This window comes from Eleginops maclovinus, chromosome 12 (genome assembly GCF_036324505.1).
Source record: "Eleginops maclovinus isolate JMC-PN-2008 ecotype Puerto Natales chromosome 12, JC_Emac_rtc_rv5, whole genome shotgun sequence".
In the NCBI taxonomy this organism is placed as follows: Eukaryota; Metazoa; Chordata; class Actinopteri; order Perciformes; family Eleginopidae; genus Eleginops; species Eleginops maclovinus.
In genome coordinates, this window is record NC_086360.1 from 25,739,105 (window position 1) to 25,759,497 (window position 20,393).

At 47.1% G+C, this 20,393-nt stretch overlaps 1 protein-coding gene across 1 annotated transcript in view; it reads right to left on the reverse strand.

The window, feature by feature from the left end:
- Positions 1-200: 200 nt before the first annotated feature.
- Positions 201-20,393, reverse strand: part of kat6a (K(lysine) acetyltransferase 6A) — a 35,120-nt gene continuing 14,927 nt past the window's right edge. Inside the window, 19 exon segments of the mRNA XM_063897410.1 lie at positions 201-5,432; positions 5,435-5,473; positions 5,476-5,554; positions 5,556-5,668; positions 5,671-5,700; positions 5,879-6,140; positions 6,332-7,015; positions 7,347-7,551; positions 8,202-8,433; positions 8,698-8,791; positions 10,167-10,328; positions 11,845-11,986; positions 12,395-12,510; positions 14,508-14,620; positions 15,143-15,459; positions 15,839-15,953; positions 16,144-16,225; positions 17,001-17,116; positions 18,664-18,772. Coding sequence (XP_063753480.1) covers positions 2,353-5,432; positions 5,435-5,473; positions 5,476-5,554; positions 5,556-5,668; positions 5,671-5,700; positions 5,879-6,140; positions 6,332-7,015; positions 7,347-7,551; positions 8,202-8,433; positions 8,698-8,791; positions 10,167-10,328; positions 11,845-11,986; positions 12,395-12,510; positions 14,508-14,620; positions 15,143-15,459; positions 15,839-15,953; positions 16,144-16,225; positions 17,001-17,116; positions 18,664-18,772 — 6,090 coding nt within the window. The 3' untranslated portion in view covers positions 201-2,352.

Genomic DNA, 20,393 nt, shown 5'->3' on the forward strand with positions numbered 1-20,393 from the left:
TGCATTTTGGATCAAATATTTCGGTTTTTATACGACCTAATGTTCAAATTTGATTGAAAACATTTGTCTGTAATTACTGGAAAATAAAAGGGCAAAAATGTCCCTATTGTGGGACAAGGGTTAAGCATCTTAATGTCCTGATACTATTTTATTGGTTGAATTGACTCAGATGGAGCTGTAAAAATGTCAAGGAAAACATGAATGGCTCAACATAATTTATTTTCATTTTATGTTAAAATGTACAGAGTTCTTTGAAAGTACTTGCTAAGAAAGAAAGAAAAACAAACAGAATAAATGGAAATACATACAGGGACAGAGAAGAGAGTGGAGGCCGCCTTCACCGCGTGTCCAGCTGTCTCTCCTCTCTTTATTTTGCGCTCTCTCTTAGCATACAACGCAACATGTACAATTACAAAGGATACAAAAAGGGAAGCGATATAAACAGACAGAAATATACTGAGCTCCTTTTTACATGCCTCTTAAATGTAAGGAAGTCATCCTATACACACACAAGTAAAAAAAAAAGAAAATAATGCCAAGTGACTTTTAGATATTTGTAGTCCTTTTGTTTAAAATAGCATTAATATACTACACAAAGATAGAAAACTCTAGAGATGAGATGGAATGGAGAGGTTAAAGGCATCTTAAAGTCACTAAAAGTGAGTGGTAATTTTTTTAAATTTTGAATTTCTTAGTAATCATTACCCAAGAGGCGAGCTAAAAAATATGTATTGTTTTTTTTTCCTGAAACAGAAGTGAAAAAAATGACAGTACCAATATCAATGTCAGAGTTTCCTTTTTATATTATAGAAAAACATTTTCTCTACAATAGGTTTTTCTAAAGTCAAAAAGAGTCAGCTCGTGTCATAAAAGAAAGCTGCCCAGTCTGATAAAATTCAGAAACAAAAAAGTAACACAAAAATAAAGAACAGAACAGAACAATACACACAAATAAAGTATGCAATGCCAGGTCTGTAAGGAAAAGGAAAATCTCCTCTTTTGACTTTGAATACTGGTACATGGAGTCAACCATCAGAACCTCCAACACTTCCTCCGACCCTGCTTTACACGAGCGTGCCTCTACGCGAGGGCCCAACCGCGCACTAGATCAGGCTTTAGGCACCTTTTAGAAAGGCCGACTGTCCCGCCATATGTCTAGCTAATGGGAGTGCAGACTTTTGCAGAAAAAAAATACGAAAAATATACAGTTTTAACAGAATACACCATTGAGAAACAGACCTCTCCGGGTCGCTAACACTTTCAGCTGAGAAGCAGTTCAATGGAAACCCCCACCGTTTGTTCTGTAAACTGCTAAAAAAGGCTGACATGTGACGCCGTCTGTCAGTGGAGTGTGAACAAGAACAGCTGAATGTTTTACTTTCCTGAGCTAGCTACCAATTAGCGACAGCTAGCTAGCCAGCGTGTGTGTGTGTGTGTGTGTGTGTGTGTGTGTGTGTGTGTGTGTGTGTGTGTGCTGGATATTGGGAAGTACCAGAATATTTACATCTAAGAGTGGCGGCAAACTGGAAAATAATGCTACTTGTTTCGTTGAGCAGACAGTAACGTGTGTCTCCTCCGTGTCCTTGCTGTCGTTTTTTTTTTTTTGGTAGAACAAGATGGATCCGGGAAGACTCTGGGAACAGCTCGACACCTCGCACACCTGGAGGCCCCGCTCCGATGCTCCATCTGGAACCGGGTGAAAAGCCGTCTGGCAGAGATGTTTCGGGGGTTTCTGAGAGCGAGAGGGTGTGTATCACCGTTTTCAGAATGCCACACATATAAAGACCAAAGCATATAAGAGGTCGGACTGCACACGAGTATTTCAAAAAACAACGAAAACAACGACAACGAAAATAAGATTCAACAATATGTTTAACAAAACAAACGATCCGCCTACAAAGTCTCTTTTTTTCCAAGGTAAGGCTTCCTATATCAATTAAAAGAGTGTGCATGGTTGGATATATTCAGTAAACCACTGTTTTTCATTCGCAGTCTGAAGAGGCAAGGTTCTCCTGTATTGTCTTTCTTCGTGTTTCTTCCTGCCCCCCCCCCCTGCTCTCCTGAGCCTGTGTTAAATTCACATGACAGAGGAGTGTGTGGGCCTGCAGCAGAAGGTCCATGTACACACACCCCACTGAACCGGGAGCCCAAGCCACTTGCTTGCTAGGAGGGGGAGGGGAGCCCAAACAAAAATGGACAAAATGACAACGTAGAATAACAGGAAACCCAAAGACCCTCTGTGTCTCCGTCACCTCCTCCCCCCCGGCGCCTGCAGGGGCCCCGGAGAGGGGAACAGGAGAAATTTGGACATGTAGAGTTCAGCGAGCATCATGTTCCCCACTTCTCTGCTGCTCATCTGCTCATGTACGGCGACTGTTTGGGGACGCCGGCGTAGCTGTGGTGGGTGGGGCCTGTATACATCATGTTGCCATGGTGATTGGGCTGCATGGGCTGCTGCGGGTATCCCTGCCCGCCCATCATGCCCATCTGCATCTGCATGGGGTACTGCGCCGGCTGGTTCATGTAAGGGGGGTTGCCGTGGTAGCCGCTGTTCATCATGGGCTGGGGCATCCGGTACCCGGCCGACATGGCGTTCAGCGGCATGTTCATGGAGTTGTACGCCGCTGGCGTGGGCATGAGGTTGGGCATCATGCCGCGCTGCACGGCCAGGGTGCGCGGCGTGCCCTGCATGGCCACGGGCCCCGAGCTGCGGCCGTACAGCTGCTGCTGGTGGGGGGCTGGGGCCAGCTGCTGCGTGGCTTTGGAGCGGATGGAGATGTGGCCCTTGACGGTTGCCATCTGGCCCTGCAGCCGCTGCGTGTGCGGCGGGGGCCCCAGCCCCAGGTTGGCCGTGGGCATGTTGCACTGAAGCTGCAGCGAGCCCAGGTTCATGGAGCCGGAGCTGAGGTTAGGGGGGGGCGTCATGGTGGGCTGGCCCTGAGAGAGAGGGGCGTGGGGGGACGGGGCCAGCCCGGGGTTGGAGAGGGACACGCTAGTGGCGTATGAGGTGACGGAGGCCGAGTGAGAGTAGGGCATGGCGTGGGGGTCCATGATGGTGTTGGTGAGCTGCTGCAGTTTGGCCAGGCTGAAGGTGGCGGAGGGCTGGGGGTACCCCCCCGTGCCAAAGTCCTGACCCATGCGCTCATACAGGGTGCGGCCCCCGCCCCCGCCTCCGCTCTCAGGGATTTCCATGATCATGGGGGTGGAGGCAAAGCCATTGCCCATGCTGCACTGAGACAGGGCTTGCTGCTGCTGCTGCTGTTGTTGTTGCTGTTGTTGATGTTGCTGCTGTTGCTGTTGATGCTGTTGTTGTTGTTGTTGCTGCTGCTGTTGTTGTTGCTGCTGCTGTTGCTGCTGCTGTTGTTGTTGTGGTGTTGGAGCGGACGGTGGGGGGTTGGGGGCTTGCTGCTGCTGAGAAACCTTCTTCTGCTGCTGGTGGTTGGTGCTGGGGGGGCGTTCGATCACACAGCTCTGAGGAGACTTAATGCCGCAGTTGGGGGTGTTGGACGGTGGTGGAGGAGGCGGGGGCTGCGGCACGGCACCGCCCACACTACCGGCTCCAGGTCCACTGTTGGGCCCGGTCTGCTGGATGAGGCTGCAGCTGCCCATCCCATGCTGGGCCCCCCCGCCTCCTGTGGAGGAGGTGAGGCTGGTGGCGGGGGCGAAGGAGCAGATGTTGGACTGTGAGGAGGACGGGGTCGCCGAGTTGGAAGAAGAGGAGGCCGACGTCGAGGAAGCTGTGGAAGCTCCTCCGACTACGGCCGACATCCCCCCTCCGCCCCCCGTCCCGCCCATGGAGGAGTCGTAGCTGCTGGGGTTGTCGTAGTTCTCCGTCGTGCTCTCGATGCTGCCCAGGTCGCTGAAGCCGCTGTCCACCACCTGCTGAGAGTGGTCCGACACCGAGGGCACGTCCATCATCGGCGAAGTCTCCATGTTCTGCTGGGAGGGGGCCGACAGAGAGCTGGGGTGCTCCGGCGTGATCTGGTTATAGCCTCCTCCGGCTCCCCCTGCTCCGCCCCCGGTGGGGCCGGGGGTGCCTCCCCTCGGCCCGGTGGGAGTCGCGTCCATGATCCCGGAGGTCAACCCCGGGCTGTTCACAGAGCGCACAGACTGACTGGGCAGCGGCGGCGCGGGAGGGTTAGGGAGCGGGCTGCTGTGCTGGGACGGCCCGCAGTCTTCCACCAACGCCAGAGCCTCTTCCTCCGCCTCCCCCGCGTGGCTGTAGCTCTGCAGGGTCCGGCAGGCGGCCAGGGTCTCCTCACAGTCCTGGTAGGCCCCGTGGTGCGGCTGTGGCTCCGCCTCCTCGTCCTGTGCCTCCCCCTGCGTCAGGGACTGCACGGCCTGCATGGTCTCCAGGTCCAGCTCGTTGGAGTGGTGGTGGGGGTGGTGTTGGTGATGGTGGCCCAGCTCCTCTTTGAAGTCGGAGTGCTGGGTGGGGTGGGAGTGCGGGTGGGGGTGTTGGGGCTCCATCAGCAGCGCGTCTTTGTCCTCCGGGTGCAGCGGCTGCAGCTCCATGGGCTCGGCGGGGTCCGACAAAGCTGTGACGGTCTCCACGGCTGCGGCCGCTGCTGCCGACTCCTCCTGCTCTCGGCGTCGACGCTCCTCCTGCTGCGGGTCGGCTGATGAGGGCCGAGTCTTGACCTCCTGCCCTTCCTCCTCAGCCTCCTCCTCCTCCTCCTCCTCCTCTTCTTCCTCCTCCTGCTTGCTGACATAGTCGCGGGCCACGCTGTTCTCCATGTCTAAAAAAGCCTCTCCGCCTTGGGGCTCCTCTTTGACCGGCGGGGAGCTGGCACGGGAAGCCGGCTCCTCCTCCTCGTCTTCATCCTCCTCCTCTTCTTCAGAGTCCTGACTCTTCCTCTTCTTGCTGCTGCTGCCGTTGCTCTTGTCCTCCAGGTGTCCGTCCCCTTCATCGTCTGCGTCGTGGTCCTCGCTGCGTCTGCTCCCTGACCCCGGGGTGACGGCGGGTCGTCTGCTCACGCTGCCGCTGGCTGTGCTCCCGCATTCCTCTTCCTCCCGCTCCTCTTCGTCATCATCCTCCTCCCTGTCGGCCATGTCTGCATCCTGAGGCCGGGACTGTGGTGCCCGGGGCCCTGATGTGGAAGAGGAGGATGACGGGGACAGCAGGGGGCGGGAGGGAGGACAGCTGGGTTTGTCTTCCTCCCAGGTTGGTTCAGTCTCCTCCTCTTCCTCCTCGTCCTCTTCCTCCTCTGGCTCGGAGGTGGGAAGCGGTTTGGGGGCGGGCTGTGGAGGCTGGCAGCGAATCTTGGGTGGTCTTCCTCTCTTCCTGGGCACTTTTTGCTCCACAGGCTTGGGAAGGTAGTCCTCCTCGTCATCCGAGTCCTTCTGCTTGCTGTCAGTTCTGCTCTTCAGCAGCTGAGGCTCCTTTTCCAGCTCCGGACCCAGCCTCTGCCTCTCCTGCTCCTGCCTCTGCGCTCCTCCTGGGCCCGCTGCAGGTACCAGCTCCGGGGCTTGCGCCAGGCTTCATCTTGATTTTGGGAGGTGGCGGATCTCCGCTCTGGGCCAGTCCTTCTCCAGCTGCGGGGGGTTTTTTCGGGCCCTTGTTTCTTCCACTGCAGCGGTTTGCGGCTCTTTCCTTTGGGCCAGCCTTTCTTCTTCTTCACCGGACCTCGGGGTTGACCAACAGCGTCTCGGATGGAGCGGCTTGCAGCGCGGCCACAGGCTTCAGCACTGGCGTCAGCTCTGAGAGGAGACGAGAGAAGGAGGGAGAATTAGAGAAAGCTGCAACCAACAATGACTTTCATTATCCATCAATCTGTCTTATCTCCTAAAGGTTTGGTCAATGAAATAGTAAAAACGTTTCTTATGTTTACTCAAGTCCTGTATTTAACTAAACCTGACTCAAAGGCTGCCTGCTCACCATCTTCCTCTGAGTCTGTGAGGTGGGAGTGTCGGCCCCTCTTGGGTGCGGGGTCGGAAAGCCTCAGGGCGGAGCGGCTGGGGGGGTATCGGTGCAGCTGGTGTCCGAGCGGCGTCTCCTCCTCCAGCCGGGGCATCGGCCTCTCCGAGTCGGAGTCGATGAAGGGCTCGTCCAACACCTCGGTGGTCTCAGAGATGGTCTCCGTCACCACGCTGCTGTGAGGGTGGCTGCGCTGCCGAAAACGACGCTTCCTCAGTGGCTTCTGGGTAAAAACACAGCGGGTTATTAGGTGTGCCTCACAAAAACCGTACTCACACCACAGACTAACAGGACGCTGGTTAAAAGGAGGTTATAGTAAATAGTTTTAAATACGACTGAATCATAATTTATGATGTTTCCAACACACTGCATAAATCTTACTCCTGATGGAAATATCCACGGTGAGATTCCTACCTTGCATTTGAGCGACATGGTGGGCTTGGTGAGAGTGGGGGGGGAGCACGCCCTCCTCTCATCATCATCATCATCATCTTCATCCTCGTCTTCATCCTCCTCCTCATCTTCACTGCTCTCGCTGAAGCTGCTCTTCCTGACGGCCCCCATAGGAAGCAGCCCTTCAGGCCCGTCTATTAGTCTGGGCTTAGGGCCCCTCTTTTTCCTTGGGGGCCGCCCTCTGCGTGTGGGGGTTATGGAGGGGTGCCGGGCCATGTCCAGCGAGTGAAAGGTGGTGGACTCCTGTCTGTCCAGGGAGAAAAGGGAGGGAGGGCTGCTGGCAGAGCCGGGATGTTTCCCTCCCTCCGTCCTCTCCTCGTCTTCATCGTCGTCTTCATCCTCCACCGGGCGGATCTTAGGAGGCCGTCCTGCCCGCGGGCTGTCCTTCACCTTACCCCAGGGCCAGTTCTTTGGCGGGCGCCCCCGTGGTCTCCGCTCTCCGTTGGCTGGGGGAGACGGGCGTAGCTGCTCTGGCGCAGAGGGCGGACAGCGGGGTGGAGGAGAGGGCGGAGAGCTTTGGCTGAGAGGAAACCCCGGGAAGCCTTTTCTTTCCTCTTCCTCCTCCTCGTCTTCGTCCTCCTCCAGCCTCTTCTTCGCCTGCCGCATGTGCCAGGACAGGGGGGGGACCTTGTGACTGGGTTTGATCTACAATACAGATAAAACTAAATCAATAATAAAATAAAACCATTTTTACATCCAAGACTTTTTACACACCTGAAAACTTTAGAGCATTTAAATCACAAACTGCTCCTACAAACAGATCATGTGACAGTAAAACTATCAATGTTGTCGGATTTAATGTTTTAAAAAAGATCTTGGATTTGCATTACTCTAATTTGTAGATAAATGCAAAAACAAAAGGTTTAGATTATCCAAATCTAAATGTAGATAATGGACGCCCATGGACTCAGGTCTTCAGCGTCTATTACATATATATTATTACAGTTTACAGCAAAAACAAATCCCACACATTTACCTCTTTGCGTTTGTCCTCCTCTGGCTCTTCCTCCTCCTCCTCCTCCTCGTCCTCATCGTCGTCGTCTCCGTCAGACACCACCGTGTTGGTGACGATGACGGGGGTCCAGCGTAGACTGTCGGGGTCGACGTCCATCTGCCGCGGCCGGGCCTTCAGGCGGTTCATGTGGTTCGAGACCAGCTTCTCCCGCCGCACCAGGACCAGCCTGACGACACAGGAAGACACACGAGGGTTAGAACGGGAGGTATCATTTTTGGTAAAGAATAAATGAAAAGAATACGGCTGTGTGTGTAAGGTTATCCATCCACACCTGTGTGTTAGCTTTAATAGAGCGGTGCAGGGATGAGGTATTTTTGTAGGCCGACCCGGAAGTAAGCTGCACATGGGTTCCCTCGAAAAAAAACAATGCTATTTCTCCAGAGGATTTTAGAAATTGTAAAAAATAAGATCTGTGGAAAACAAACCTGTTTGATAAATGCAGGTTTTGTTCAGCCGGATAATCTCCACATGTCTACCCTACTTCTATAATTTTCTAATTATAAATCGAATCGCCAGAAAATGCTAACGGTATGCTATAAAGGAACTACAGACGAGTACAGCAGGGTCGCACGACTTCATTGCTATTTACTGTCGTAGGACAAAACGTGATCCGTCTCTTAAATGTGTGGCAACCTCAGACCATATTTCAAGCTATTTTCCAAAATCCTACAGAGAACTCCCACTGACTCTGAGACGAGGGAACTGGAAGTGGTCAAGTGTTAACTCACTCGTTCCTGTACCGCTCTATGCCAATTCAGTTCTCTGGTGCATATTTTGTGTAAGTACAGTGAATAAACTCAGAGTGAACGCCAGTACCTGTCCCCCCGCTGCTCCAGCATGTTGAGGCTGTGCAAGGTGGTGGTGATGTCCTGCGGGCAGATCCCTGTGAGTTTGCTGAGCTGCCGTATGGTGATCTGCCGGTCGCGGACCTCGTGGAGACACTCCAGCACCACGCTGCGCCAGTACGCCATGTAGGACAGCCTGCCCAGATCCGACAGAGGCTTCTCTGGGGAGCCGGGTTGACCCTCACGCTTTGACAATAAGTAACCTGCGGGGGGTGGGGGGGAACAGACAAGGACATCATGAGCAACTTTTGTTTTTGTTTATTCAGTATATTAAAAGAGCAGAATAGGGAAAGGCTAAATATGTAAAAATATCATATAATGTGAATCATGTTTAAAAAACAGTCTAATTCACCTATCATTTTGAAAATCAGTCAACCTAATATCAATTTTCCCCCCCCCCCCCAAGTCGCGCAGCCCTATACTGATATACATCACAGTTATTGTCGCTGTCTGTTTTCAGTCCTTACTGAAGTCGATGAGGAAGCGCCCGTAGCCCTGGCGCTGGTACTGAGGAAGAATCATGATGCATGACACGTTGTATTTCTGTTGACAGTGCTTCTCCTGGAGGAAAGAGAAAAGGCACAGACACATTGCACCATTAGAAGAAAGAAATAGAATGGAAGCACATCACAGAGCAGGCCCGATGGTGCTGATGGTGCTGCGTCCGCTCACTAGCTGCAGTGTTTTGGCAGCGAGGGGACATGCTAATGCGAGCACCTGCGACTGTAAACTCCACAGAGGGGCAGCGGCGCTCACAGCACTATCTGTTTACTCTGAAGCAAAGCACCTGTGTGCGGGGAGGGAAGCCAACGCATTTTAATTTGAATCTATTTTCCCCTCAATTATGGCTAATGTTGTTTTGGTTAGTTTGTGCAAGGTGGTAATTATTCACAGATTCTAGAGAAGGAAGGAGGAATAATGGGGGCGGGGTTATGGACACAGGACAGTTGCAGAGACGCTGTGAGCTAAAGACTGAAGCAGAGCACAAGTTGGTCTCTTACTCTGGCAGAAACACTTGAAAAGTTTCACTAAACAGCTGTTTCCTCTTTCAACCCAAACCGCTCACAGACCCTGTGCATGTGAATCCTTTAATGAGCTCACAATTCAAAATGATTATATCCAGCTGAAGTGATCGAGGTGTGTGTCAATCTCAGCATGTTTTGAACAGTACTACCTCCCATTGTTTTCATTTATCTAAAGAAGCTGTAGTTGATATCAATGTTTACAAAAGTCCTTCTGCTGATCTGTTACGAGCCAATCATTATCTTTTTATAAGTCTGTAATATTCATCTTTCAATCTAATTATAAAGTGTTATACCCCCCAAAGTTCTGTACATATTCCTCCGTGCAAAAGATTGACTGGCTTTATCATCATATGCACAATAGCTACAGCATAGTGGTTTGCAGAAAGAAGTCCCAGACCCCCCAACAATGCAAATAAACTGAAGATGTCGAAGAAATAAGAACGGAAAGTATGACCTAAAAATACATTTATACGGGCAATTAAAATAGTGCAAGTGACATCATGGTGCAGGTAAAGTGTAACTTAAGAGCATTTCTGCCACATGTATATAAAATAACCTGGTCATACAATACCAGGGTCATGAGATGGTAAAACTATCATCAATGTTGTCGAATTTAAAGTTTTTTTAAATGTGTTGCATTTGTATTACTCTAATTTATAAATTCAGACACATTTACAATGTACAAAAAAAAATCTAACTAAATACAACAACAACAAAAGTGCTCAACTGAATAAATGTAAAGCAGGAAACAGAACGTGAATAACGTCTTAGGAACAAAATACTGTATATTGTAATATTTGAACACCTGGACTGTCAACAGATCAGTTTGCTGGTATTAAAAACGGTACAGAATAGAGATATTTTTCTTGGTATTGAATAGTATTTGGAGACTGGGAGCTTTATGGTCGTACCTTGGAGAAATATCCGACGAGGTGGCAGCCTTTGCTGTCGTTGTGGGTCAGGACGTAGAACAGGAAGGGCTCCACGTCGTAGTACAGGGTCTTGTGGTCCAGGAACAACTTGGCCAGCAGACACAGGTTCTGACAGTAGATTGTGCTCACGTTCCCATCGACCTGTAGTGGGAAAGGTGGAGAGGAAAACACGTCAACACAAAGCTTCCTGAATGTATGGGGGTTGATTTGTCTCAGTACTATTGCGTGAACAGAAGAAGTATCTGTGTGTAAACGTGTAATTTGTAAATGTTCTGTTCACACAAATAATACTGAGACAAAACTACCCCGATATAAATGACTAGAAGAAACAGGGCTGTCCAGAAGTCCATCTTTAAGCAGCTGTGGACCAAAGTGAGGGAGAATGAAGTAGAAGATAGTGTCAGGCAATGATCTCAGACGTGTCTCTGGAGACCCGGACAGATAGAGAGGCTGGAAACAAAGAGCCATAAAGAGGAAGGAGGGAGGTTGGCAGGAGGCCAGTTATCCCTGCTCTCCTCCTGCAGAGAGAAACAGGAGCTGCCGAGACAACTACAGTCTGGATTACGAGACCCGGAGGAAGAGCTTAACTGAAAATGTGTTATTAATAATTATGCTAATAATCGCAGCGACGTTCCCTGGTGACACTAAAGTTGGTAAGGATGTTCATTAACCACCATTAGGGAATTGGACATACTTTATTATCCTAAAGCTGGAGGAAAGTATTGTAAATTATTCATGTATGAATGTGCATATAATCCCACAGTCTTTGTTTGGAAATGAGACGTCTGTTAGATCTACCCATTTGGAAATAGAAACAGGAGCACGTTTAATGCATATGTAAGTGCAAACATATTCTGATACTCTATTATAATACCTTAGTTTAGGATTAAAAGGCGAGCATGTTTTGACAGACTAACGTGCTCTGTAAAATACGGCACACTTTTATATAATACTGAAAGTCACTCCATGGAAATCCTGCTGTAAAAAAGTAAGCAATGCCATCTTGATCAAAAAGTTCTGCACTTCAATATGTAAACGTTTATTGATGCATGTTGGAGCTATATAAGAGTTTATGTAATTCAATATTTATGTTCTAGCTGTATGATATAAATCATGATTTATCACAGTTACCTTAGTTTCAGTTATGCTTTTGTTTTGAAGGAGGTTTTGGGACTCAGTTGGTGGTGGGATTTGTACCGGATGAGCGTACGTTTGGGCACAGGGTGATTAGCGCACCTGGTGTGATTGTATATGGTGGAGACAGGTGGTGGTGGGCATAGGGCACCAGTAGGCACATGGTTTTTACCAGGGTTATTTGGCAAGAAAGGAGAAAGGGAATCAATAAGAAGTGTGTTCATTGATAATGGAAATAAATGGACTAAATGGAGATTCTGGTCTGGACTTGCATCCTTCCTCAGCGGCCGTTTTACTTTAAGTTCTTTATGTTTATTTTTATATGATGTTGGCCGCTACACTAATAATGAATCATTGATCTGATAAATAACTGGATAACTATGAGTGGACAATACTGTTTAGTCTGAGGTAACAAGCAGGGCTAGAGTTAGAAAACAAGCTGCACCTTTGAGGTGATTTTTGGTTAAAGATGTGACTCGTCCTTCATCTCTTGTTAGCACATTAGCAGCTAACGGCTCCTCACCTCGTAGACAGAGACGTCGTCCTTCCTGTAGATCTCGTTGGCGGGCGGGTGGAACCAGCTGCACTTCTTCATGTGCTGGTAGAGGATGCTGCGGCTCTTCATGTAGCGCAGGCAGAACTCGCACAGGTAGAGCTTCGGTAGTCTGGAGGGGGCAAAGGGAAGGGGACTAGGTGAATGACAGAAACGCTGGAGCTCAGCTAGATGCCGTCTTGACAATTATTTGATTTGAATTTATCTAAATCTGCAAACATTCCCTGGATCCAGCTTCTCAGATTGAGACATTTAAATGGTTTTCCTTAAAGTTATGTAATAAAAATATTTGCTACCTACTGCCAGTTTCATCCAAAATAAAAGTTGTTGTATTTCGCAACACTTATCAAAGCTCTTTTTCTGAAAGTAGCAAATACAATATTAGGGTTTGGTATAAATATTGTTCACTTAAGAGTGTTGGTAAGTTTATTTACTCCTCTTTCAAAAAACATGCATTACACTGGTGGTCATGGCAGTGCCTACGAGCAGGATGGTGGTACATTGTGCAGCTGTCACTCACCTGCTGTACTCCTGGGGGTAGGGGGATGAGTACCACGTCTGGATTTCAAACTTTCCAAATTCGATGACTGACGGACATCGCATCTGAGGGTCTGGTGGCCCCGTCACTCCCACTTTCTGTTCGGGTGAAGGGAGAAAGGGGAAGGTCAGGTCCAGGTTTTAACCGTGAGTGATTGGACAGATCATAATGAAAGGGCCTCCTGGTTAATTATCTCACACACACACACACACACCATCAGTGAAACTGTGTTAATAATCAGCGACAAGCAAGGTGTTTCTGTTGTGTTATAGGGTGCAGTACTCTCTGGAACACCAGAGGGCGCACCGCCTACTTATTTGGAGGGAAATCAAGAATGAACAGTATCAGTAACACACCAGGGAGCATCTGCACCTCTAATGGCATTACTTTCGTGGCTTTCACACCACCTAAACACGATGTATATATTAATCAGAATAACCTATTTGGAACAACAAATGTATTCTCACTAAAGGAAGGTTGAGAGGTGGAAAATCTTGAGTCAAATAGCAAGATCTCAAAGCATTTAAAACATCTTTCTAAAATCCAGAGACATAATTATAGGAAAGATCAAATCATTATTTTACTCATAATTGGAGCTATTTGCAGCCATCATGTCTGAAACCTTTGTCTCGTTAATTGGTTGCACGGCTAAAGTTGCATCCACTGCAGTGAGCATGAGAGCCCAAACAATTAATCCATTAATTGAGTAGACAGAAGCCACCCACTATTATGTTGATGCTCAGAGAGAGCCGGCTACCTGCTAGCGTAGCGACGGAGCTCTAAGTGGAGCTCAGAGATTTACGAGAGCAGTTTGGACATCCCTTCCTGTTTATGATGATCGTGTTCTTCACTCTACAGCAACCCAACCCAGATACTCACATCTGTCCTCTTCACACATCATTAGCGTTTACTACTCTGCCTACATGCAACACTTAAACACCGGTTTGAACATTTCAGTCGGATAGTGTTTTAATACGACTCCTGTGACGCTGGACAAACAGCCGGTCGATCTGCTGCTGGTAGAGGAGCGTTAATGTGATCTACACTTCCTCTCTGTGAAGGCGCTGGCTGTGTTACTCTGTCAGGGCACGACACTGTCTTTACTCTGCTCAATCTTCTCACCATCAAACAGAGGATGACTTCTGACATCGATATGAAGTGCATGTGCTAAGCTGAGACAGGCTAAGGCTGGTTATTAAATCACATTTGTGGCTGTTTCACAATCACTTGTTTTGTCTCATAAATCACCCTCTCTGCTCAGTTGGTTACTGTAATAAGTAAAAAGTATTTTCATTTAAAAAGTTGAGGATGTTTAGGAGTTTTCTGTAGGTTTCTTAGTGCTTTTTGTTATTTATTCTTATATATTTCAACATATTATTTTATTTAACCACAATATATTTTTTAAGTAAGTTGTGGAAGAAATCCTACTCCTTTAAGATTTAATTTATTTAATTGTTTTTACTTATTTTATATTCTATATTATCTATTTTTTCAAACATTTGATTACATTTTTTATTCAGTTTAATTATTTTTAAAGTTCAATAAGAAAATGCTGTATTAAAGAAATGCTTAGAAAGAATGTACAATAAATGTATAATATTTCCAAAATCTGAGTAAATATTAAATATAATCAAATTTCCAATAAAACTAAATCACTTTATTCCTCTTTTAGTAATGCTGCTGTCCGTCAATCACCTCTAATTATTTGCATTTATTGCTCATTTGAACCCAGACCTTTAGAGGTGGATCACAGCCTCTAAAGGTGATGAGAGGTTCAGATATAATGTTGAATCTGTCAGTCGCTCTGTGGCAAATTAATGCTTTAATAAAATACAATGGTCTCACAGCTCATTGACTTTTCCAGCCACAAACGTGCCTTCATCCCACAGAGCTCGTCTAACCCAGTGAGATCATCTTTTACCACCTGGGTGTTGTTGACTCCGACCAAGTTCCCACTGACATTCAGTTCCTCCTGCACACTGTGGGTCTACATAATAATAAAATCACGTCTAATGAATCCAAGCACCCTCAGTCACAGACTCACAAGGGTGTCCCAGGTCACATCTGAAGGGTATTTAATATGCTGTGTCTGTACCTGCAGAGCGAGCTCCTGGATGTGTCTGAACAGTTCGATGTCTTTTTCCGTCAGGTTCTCGTGGCCGGGGAGTTTCTCATCCTCGTCACGCCAGTCGCTGCCTTCCTGATTGTCTACAGGATTCAAACACAGAGTCAATTTTACAGAGCTATGTATTTTGATGCATAGGCAACAGTTTTCAGACGCAGAAAATGACAAAGCAATTTTGTACCATTAGCACCCTCGACCTACAATTTACAGATAAGTCACATCAGGGACGCCCGTCTGTTTGTCAGGGAACACGCTCGCTGACAACCGCTTACAGAGTCTGGAGAATATTTGTGCTTCCTGATTCAGATAGCTCAAACTATTAACAATTTATGCCGTGGAAGGTTTAAAGATTTGTTCCATATTTTTATGATTTATGAATGCCATGTCGAGCACAAAGCGTTTAATTGATGCCATTTTTGGGTCAGGTAACAATATTATAAGATGAATATAAAGTTACTTTTTAAAATAACTAAATACCAACATATATGGAAAACTGTTTCTCCTTATTGTCCAAACAAATGTAACAACATCTTGCATAAAACACAGATTTTTATTGGCAGACAAAGTAAAATGTGTTTTAGCAGAAACGCGTCCTCCACTCTCACCTCCTCGGTCGTCTCCTTCTCCTTTGCGACACGCTTTCTTCCGGATGCGGCACTGCTGTGAATAGTCCACCACTTCCTGCCGTGCCTTGCGGCCCTCGGGCGACGGGGTGAAGAACTTTGTGAGGGCGTCGATGAGGCCCTTGGTCTTGTTGTTGAAGCGCAGGCTGCCCTGCGACATGTCGTCGTCGTCCCGCATCGAAAACAGCAGCCGGTCGTCTCCAGGGTAACCCTCACAGGAGGAGCTGGAGGACGAGTTTGCCGAGGCCGAGCGCTTCCTCCGACCGCGCCCGCCGAGCTTCTTAAAGGGCCGGCCCGGCCTGTGGGGGGAGAGAGGAGGGAGGTTGAGACTGTGCCAGGAAGGGAAACTGCTCCATCTTTTTTACAAATTGCCCCTCAATAATTTTACGTCCATTCAAAAATAAAAAGGTTTTGTCTTTTTTTAAATTTTATTTAATGTCGCTTCTATTTGTATATTTTTTATGTGTATTTATTTACTTTGTGTACTTAATCATTTTGATTCTTTATTTGAATTAGTGTTTTTCTTTTTAGAGGGGGGTATACACTTGTATATGTCTGATGCTGCAAAAAACTCAAACAGTATATATGGTGTGAAAAAAGTCATAAATGCCCCTCAATGACATTTCGAGGGGGATGAGAGATTGAAGAAGACGTCGGTGTCTGAAGGCGTTTCTCTACCTGTTCTTGGGCCGGCCCAGCGGTGCGTTGTAGCGCCGTTTGATTTGTGCTGCCTTTTCATGTAACAGCTTCTTTCCCTTTTTCCTGGGCTGGCAGATTTGACAAATCCACATGCCTGAGAGAGAAAACGTGAGAGCACAGGTTCATAAACCCCGAAGGAAGATTTAGCACAGGACACCAACATGCTTAGGGACGTATCGGATACATCAGCACTTAATGGTGAAGCGTCAGGGGCTTCATGAGATCTCAAGACACTAGGGTCAGATTCAGGAGGCTGCATGTAGGCGATGACTTGTTTTTCTTACCTTTGGGCATCCGCGTGAGGGGAGGATCGCAGCACTCCATGTGGAAGCCCCGGTCACAGGAGTCGCAAAACAACATGTTGTCCTGCACCGCAAACACAAAGCACTGATTATTAGCGAGTTGAGACTAAAGAGTCCAATTCAATCAGCAATTCAATCAGCTAAAACGATGTAGAGCACTGTAATGTATCGTTCAGAGGAGATGTCTAGCTCGATACCTAGCTTACATTTCCTCTAACTCTAATTTCAGCACTTTATTTAAGTTATTGTCAAAAGAATAGTGGTACAGCACAGTCATAGTTTTCTTTCATGTGTTTGTTAATTCATATAGAAATAGAACGGTCTGTTTATTAGAAATACAACACTCGTTTTACTGTGGAGCCTCAGCAGGAATAAACAAACACGCCCTCAGTCAAGAAGTCGCTCCTGTCCAATTAGATGTTTTTCATTTAGTTTGAGAGAACATTAAGCTCCCGTGCTCATTTTAATGACCAGTTTTGACTAGAATTCCACATATTTATGCACATGCATTAAAACACTTGTTATGTAATCACTGTGAATGTTCCCTTTGAAGATCTTGAAACACATCCATCAGGATTGGTTCAAGCATCTTCCTCTTTAAAGATCCTGACAGTATGTTGAACATTTTGTCTCCCCGTCAAACCTCCCTGCAAGTATTTGAATAACAATGACTCGCCGCTCGACAGGTAAAGAGAAGAGAGTGAAACACTGACTAAAATAGCTCAATCCCGACGACCACAGACATGTCTATCAGCATCTCAGTGTGGCACTTAAGCGGAGGAGAGATGCTCTCAGCTGCTGTGAGGCTGCCAGTCGGCCGTACTCGCTCTTCCACTCACCGCATTCTTGCCTTGATCCTGACAGCTGCTGCAAGTCTTGCATTCGATGCACTGCCACCACAGAGCCTTGACTCGTGCTGTGAGCTCTGGGGAGAACTTGAGACAGGACGGGTGGCCTGCAGGTAGAAACACACACACACACACACACACAAGTTTTATTCTGTGCTGCTGACTGACAGCCGTGACCCACTTGCATCATTGTAGCAGAGAGAAAAAAAAGAGCTCCTTTTGGAATTGAAAGCCCTCCCTGCATCAAGGCCAGCTGCAAAGACAGTGTTCAAACATAAATGACAATCTGTCAGAGATGTGCTCTCGCTCTTTTGAAGAGCAGCAAACAAGATGGTCTTGTGCTGGGACAGAAATCCGCTGAGGGAAGAAGAGAAACACAATCTCTGCTCTGCGTTCACTCGGCAGCAAGAACACCATAATTATATCCAAATCTGTGAAAACACAGACCGCTACTCAGTCAACCTTTTTCTGTTTTGGGCTTTAGTTGACTTAGAAATCTGGGATTTGAAAACAGTTTTAACCCTCAGATATCTTTCTTAGACACTAAATGTAAATAACATCCCACTTTTATATTGTGTGAGCTGTAATATATCCTCTCTAAAGTCTGTTACTCATCAGATAGTTTCCATATTTCTCCTCACGGTCAACTTTAATATTTTCACTCTTTTTAGTTCTGTTTGATTTTCTATTTCGAGACCTTTGTATTGAATTTTCTACTCTTTTTTATAACTAAATATGACTTGGCTCACATGCTGCTGCAACAAAAACATTTCCCAATTTGGGATCAATAAAGTATATCTCATCCTATTTCGCACTTAACGCAAAACGGTTTAAAAAATGTATTAAAAAACACCTTCTTCCCGGGCCTTGCTGTACGGGAAAAGATGTATAATAGTGTGTTTCCTCTTATAAATACAGAGAGGCTTTGGTGAAGGATGAACTACATTTAGTCTTTTCATCAACACATCTGCATGAGGATCTCCTCACTAGAAGAGATCAATGAATCCAGTCGTGTCTTGTTGTTAATAAAAGGCTTAACAACTAATATTCTAGTCATAGTTTGTGAACCAAATCATCACTGATGGCATGCAGGTAGGGCTGGGTATCGATTAAAACTGTATTGATGTTGTGAAAAGACCCAGGATTTTGTAACATGACATAAGTGAAGTCTTTCCTTGGCTTCAAAGGCTGCATTAAAGTAAAGTGGTGATTCTTTGTATTACTCTTCTGTCATTTTCCTTCACCCACTAAGTCAGTAAATCCACATTTAGCCGGGGGTGACAGCTGACATTATTTTTAAAGCACGTATTTGACCAAATATCTACATTTCTGGCGATATCAACATTGAGATAACTGGTTAAAAATATCATGATATTTGATTTTACCCATTTTGATTAAGCCTTACATGCAAGGAACAACATTTCTGGCCAAATGTGGGTAAAATAAGTGGGTGGTAAGGTTGCATCACCACAAGCCAAAATGTAAACTCTTCAAATGTAATCATTCATAAACCACTTGACTGGTGGAACTTTGGATCAGAATATTGCATCCTCCTCTTCTGTGGTTGTTTCAATCTCTAAACTAGTTAAATGTAACCCACAGACGGAGCTGGTGCAGTGCTCTGGTGTCTCCCCGTCCACAGAGCAGCACTCACCACTGTTGCCACAGTCGGCGCAGGAGATGAGCTCCTCCGGCCTCTTGTCGCGGTTCTGCTCCTTGGTCCCTAAGCAGAAGCTGCAGATAGGGATGGGCTCGGCCACCGGCTGGCAGGGAGAGAGAAAGGGGAGGAGAGAGGAGAGACTGTCAGTCAACTTAACAGCTTAATGTGTACAAATGAGACACAACAGAGCGGCCGTGTGTGTCCTGCCACAGTGAATGACTGCTGCTGTGTGTACTAACACTGCACTGGAAACTGCAACGCCACCACAGAGCGTGTGTGAACAGAGACAGTAGGATAATGAAGAGTGTGAGAGTCGCACTGTTCGGAGAGAGCTGGTAGAATTGATGTCGTGTTAGCGGCTGCCATTTGTGTGTCAAAAGTCTCTGCTGACTCCTGCGCTGCGTCTCACTTCCTCTGCCTGAGCAGTTTAATTCCACGTCCTATTTCGGCCTTTATTCCGAACCGTGTCCTCAGACGTTCACTTCTGGAGCGCCTTAAATCTTTTAGTGTGTCCCGGAAACCGTGTCAGCAGGCGTGTACTCAAACGCAGTACAAACACAGCATCTGATCTGCACTCGAGCACAAAACCTAAGCCGGGGTTTTGTCCGGGAAAACAAAAAAGGCAGGATAGCGCTTTACATGTTGTCCGACATCAAATGGGATTTGTGTGTCCAATAAAGCTGAGAAATCACGTCCCTGAAGCACTGCAGGTGCACTTCATAGGCAAGAGGGGAGGGGGTAGTGGGGTGAAGGTTTCTGAAGCGTGGAAGCCCCGAGGGGAGGAGGTAGCTTACTGTCTTATAATTTTTCACTTCTCCACCTTCATAGAGAGCTTTTCAAGTCACTCGTGAGAATGCTCATGATTACCCTGATAATTCATATTCACTAGGGTTCATTTATTTATTGTGAGTGTTTAATGGTTTTCCACATTCAATTCCCTTATCAACAGCTGGGTAAACTTCTTCTGTGCTTTTAAAATGTTGTCACAGTGTGATTTAAGAGCGAGTCGTCCTCCAGAGACGTCTAAGAGGAAGAGGAGAGTGATGGACACTCTGGAGAAGCGACATGTCGTCATGGCTGACGTGGGAGACACTTTGCATCTGACATCTGTCGCCCAACTGCTTCCACATCCTCCGCTCTCTGTTAGAGAGGATGTCGCTACGGAAAAAACAACTCGCCTGACATCTGGGCTGGTGTTTGCCAGCAGGCACGTGGGAGCCACTGAGACAAAGTGGAGCAGCTCTGATCTGATGACACCAGAGCGGGGTGTTTGGCTCCTATTAAACTCTCATGTTTCAGCACGAACACTGAGGGCAGCGGGAAACATGACTGCAGCAAAAACGGGAAGAGGACTACCGAAGACTCCAACATGAAAGCCTTAAAAACAACAGTGTACTAGATTGGACGAGTCAAACCAAACAAACAAATCCAGGAGAAATGGTTATTTATTCACAGTCCTCAGGAAACATATAAAACTTAAGCACTTGACGTGTTTTACACCTATGTTTAGGTCACTAAAGTATTCCCATTTTACAGCCAAGAGCTTCTGAAATATTGCAAGTGGGAAATAGATTTCACAAGAAAAACCAATGGTTATCTAACGGCTGGTTTTGGGCAGCCAGTGCCTTTGGTTTATTGAAAAGTATTGATACAGGGGGGTAAATGGTCCCAGGGCAGATCTTCGGTGTGAGGGCCAATCCCCAGTTCATGGGCAACCAGCTCTA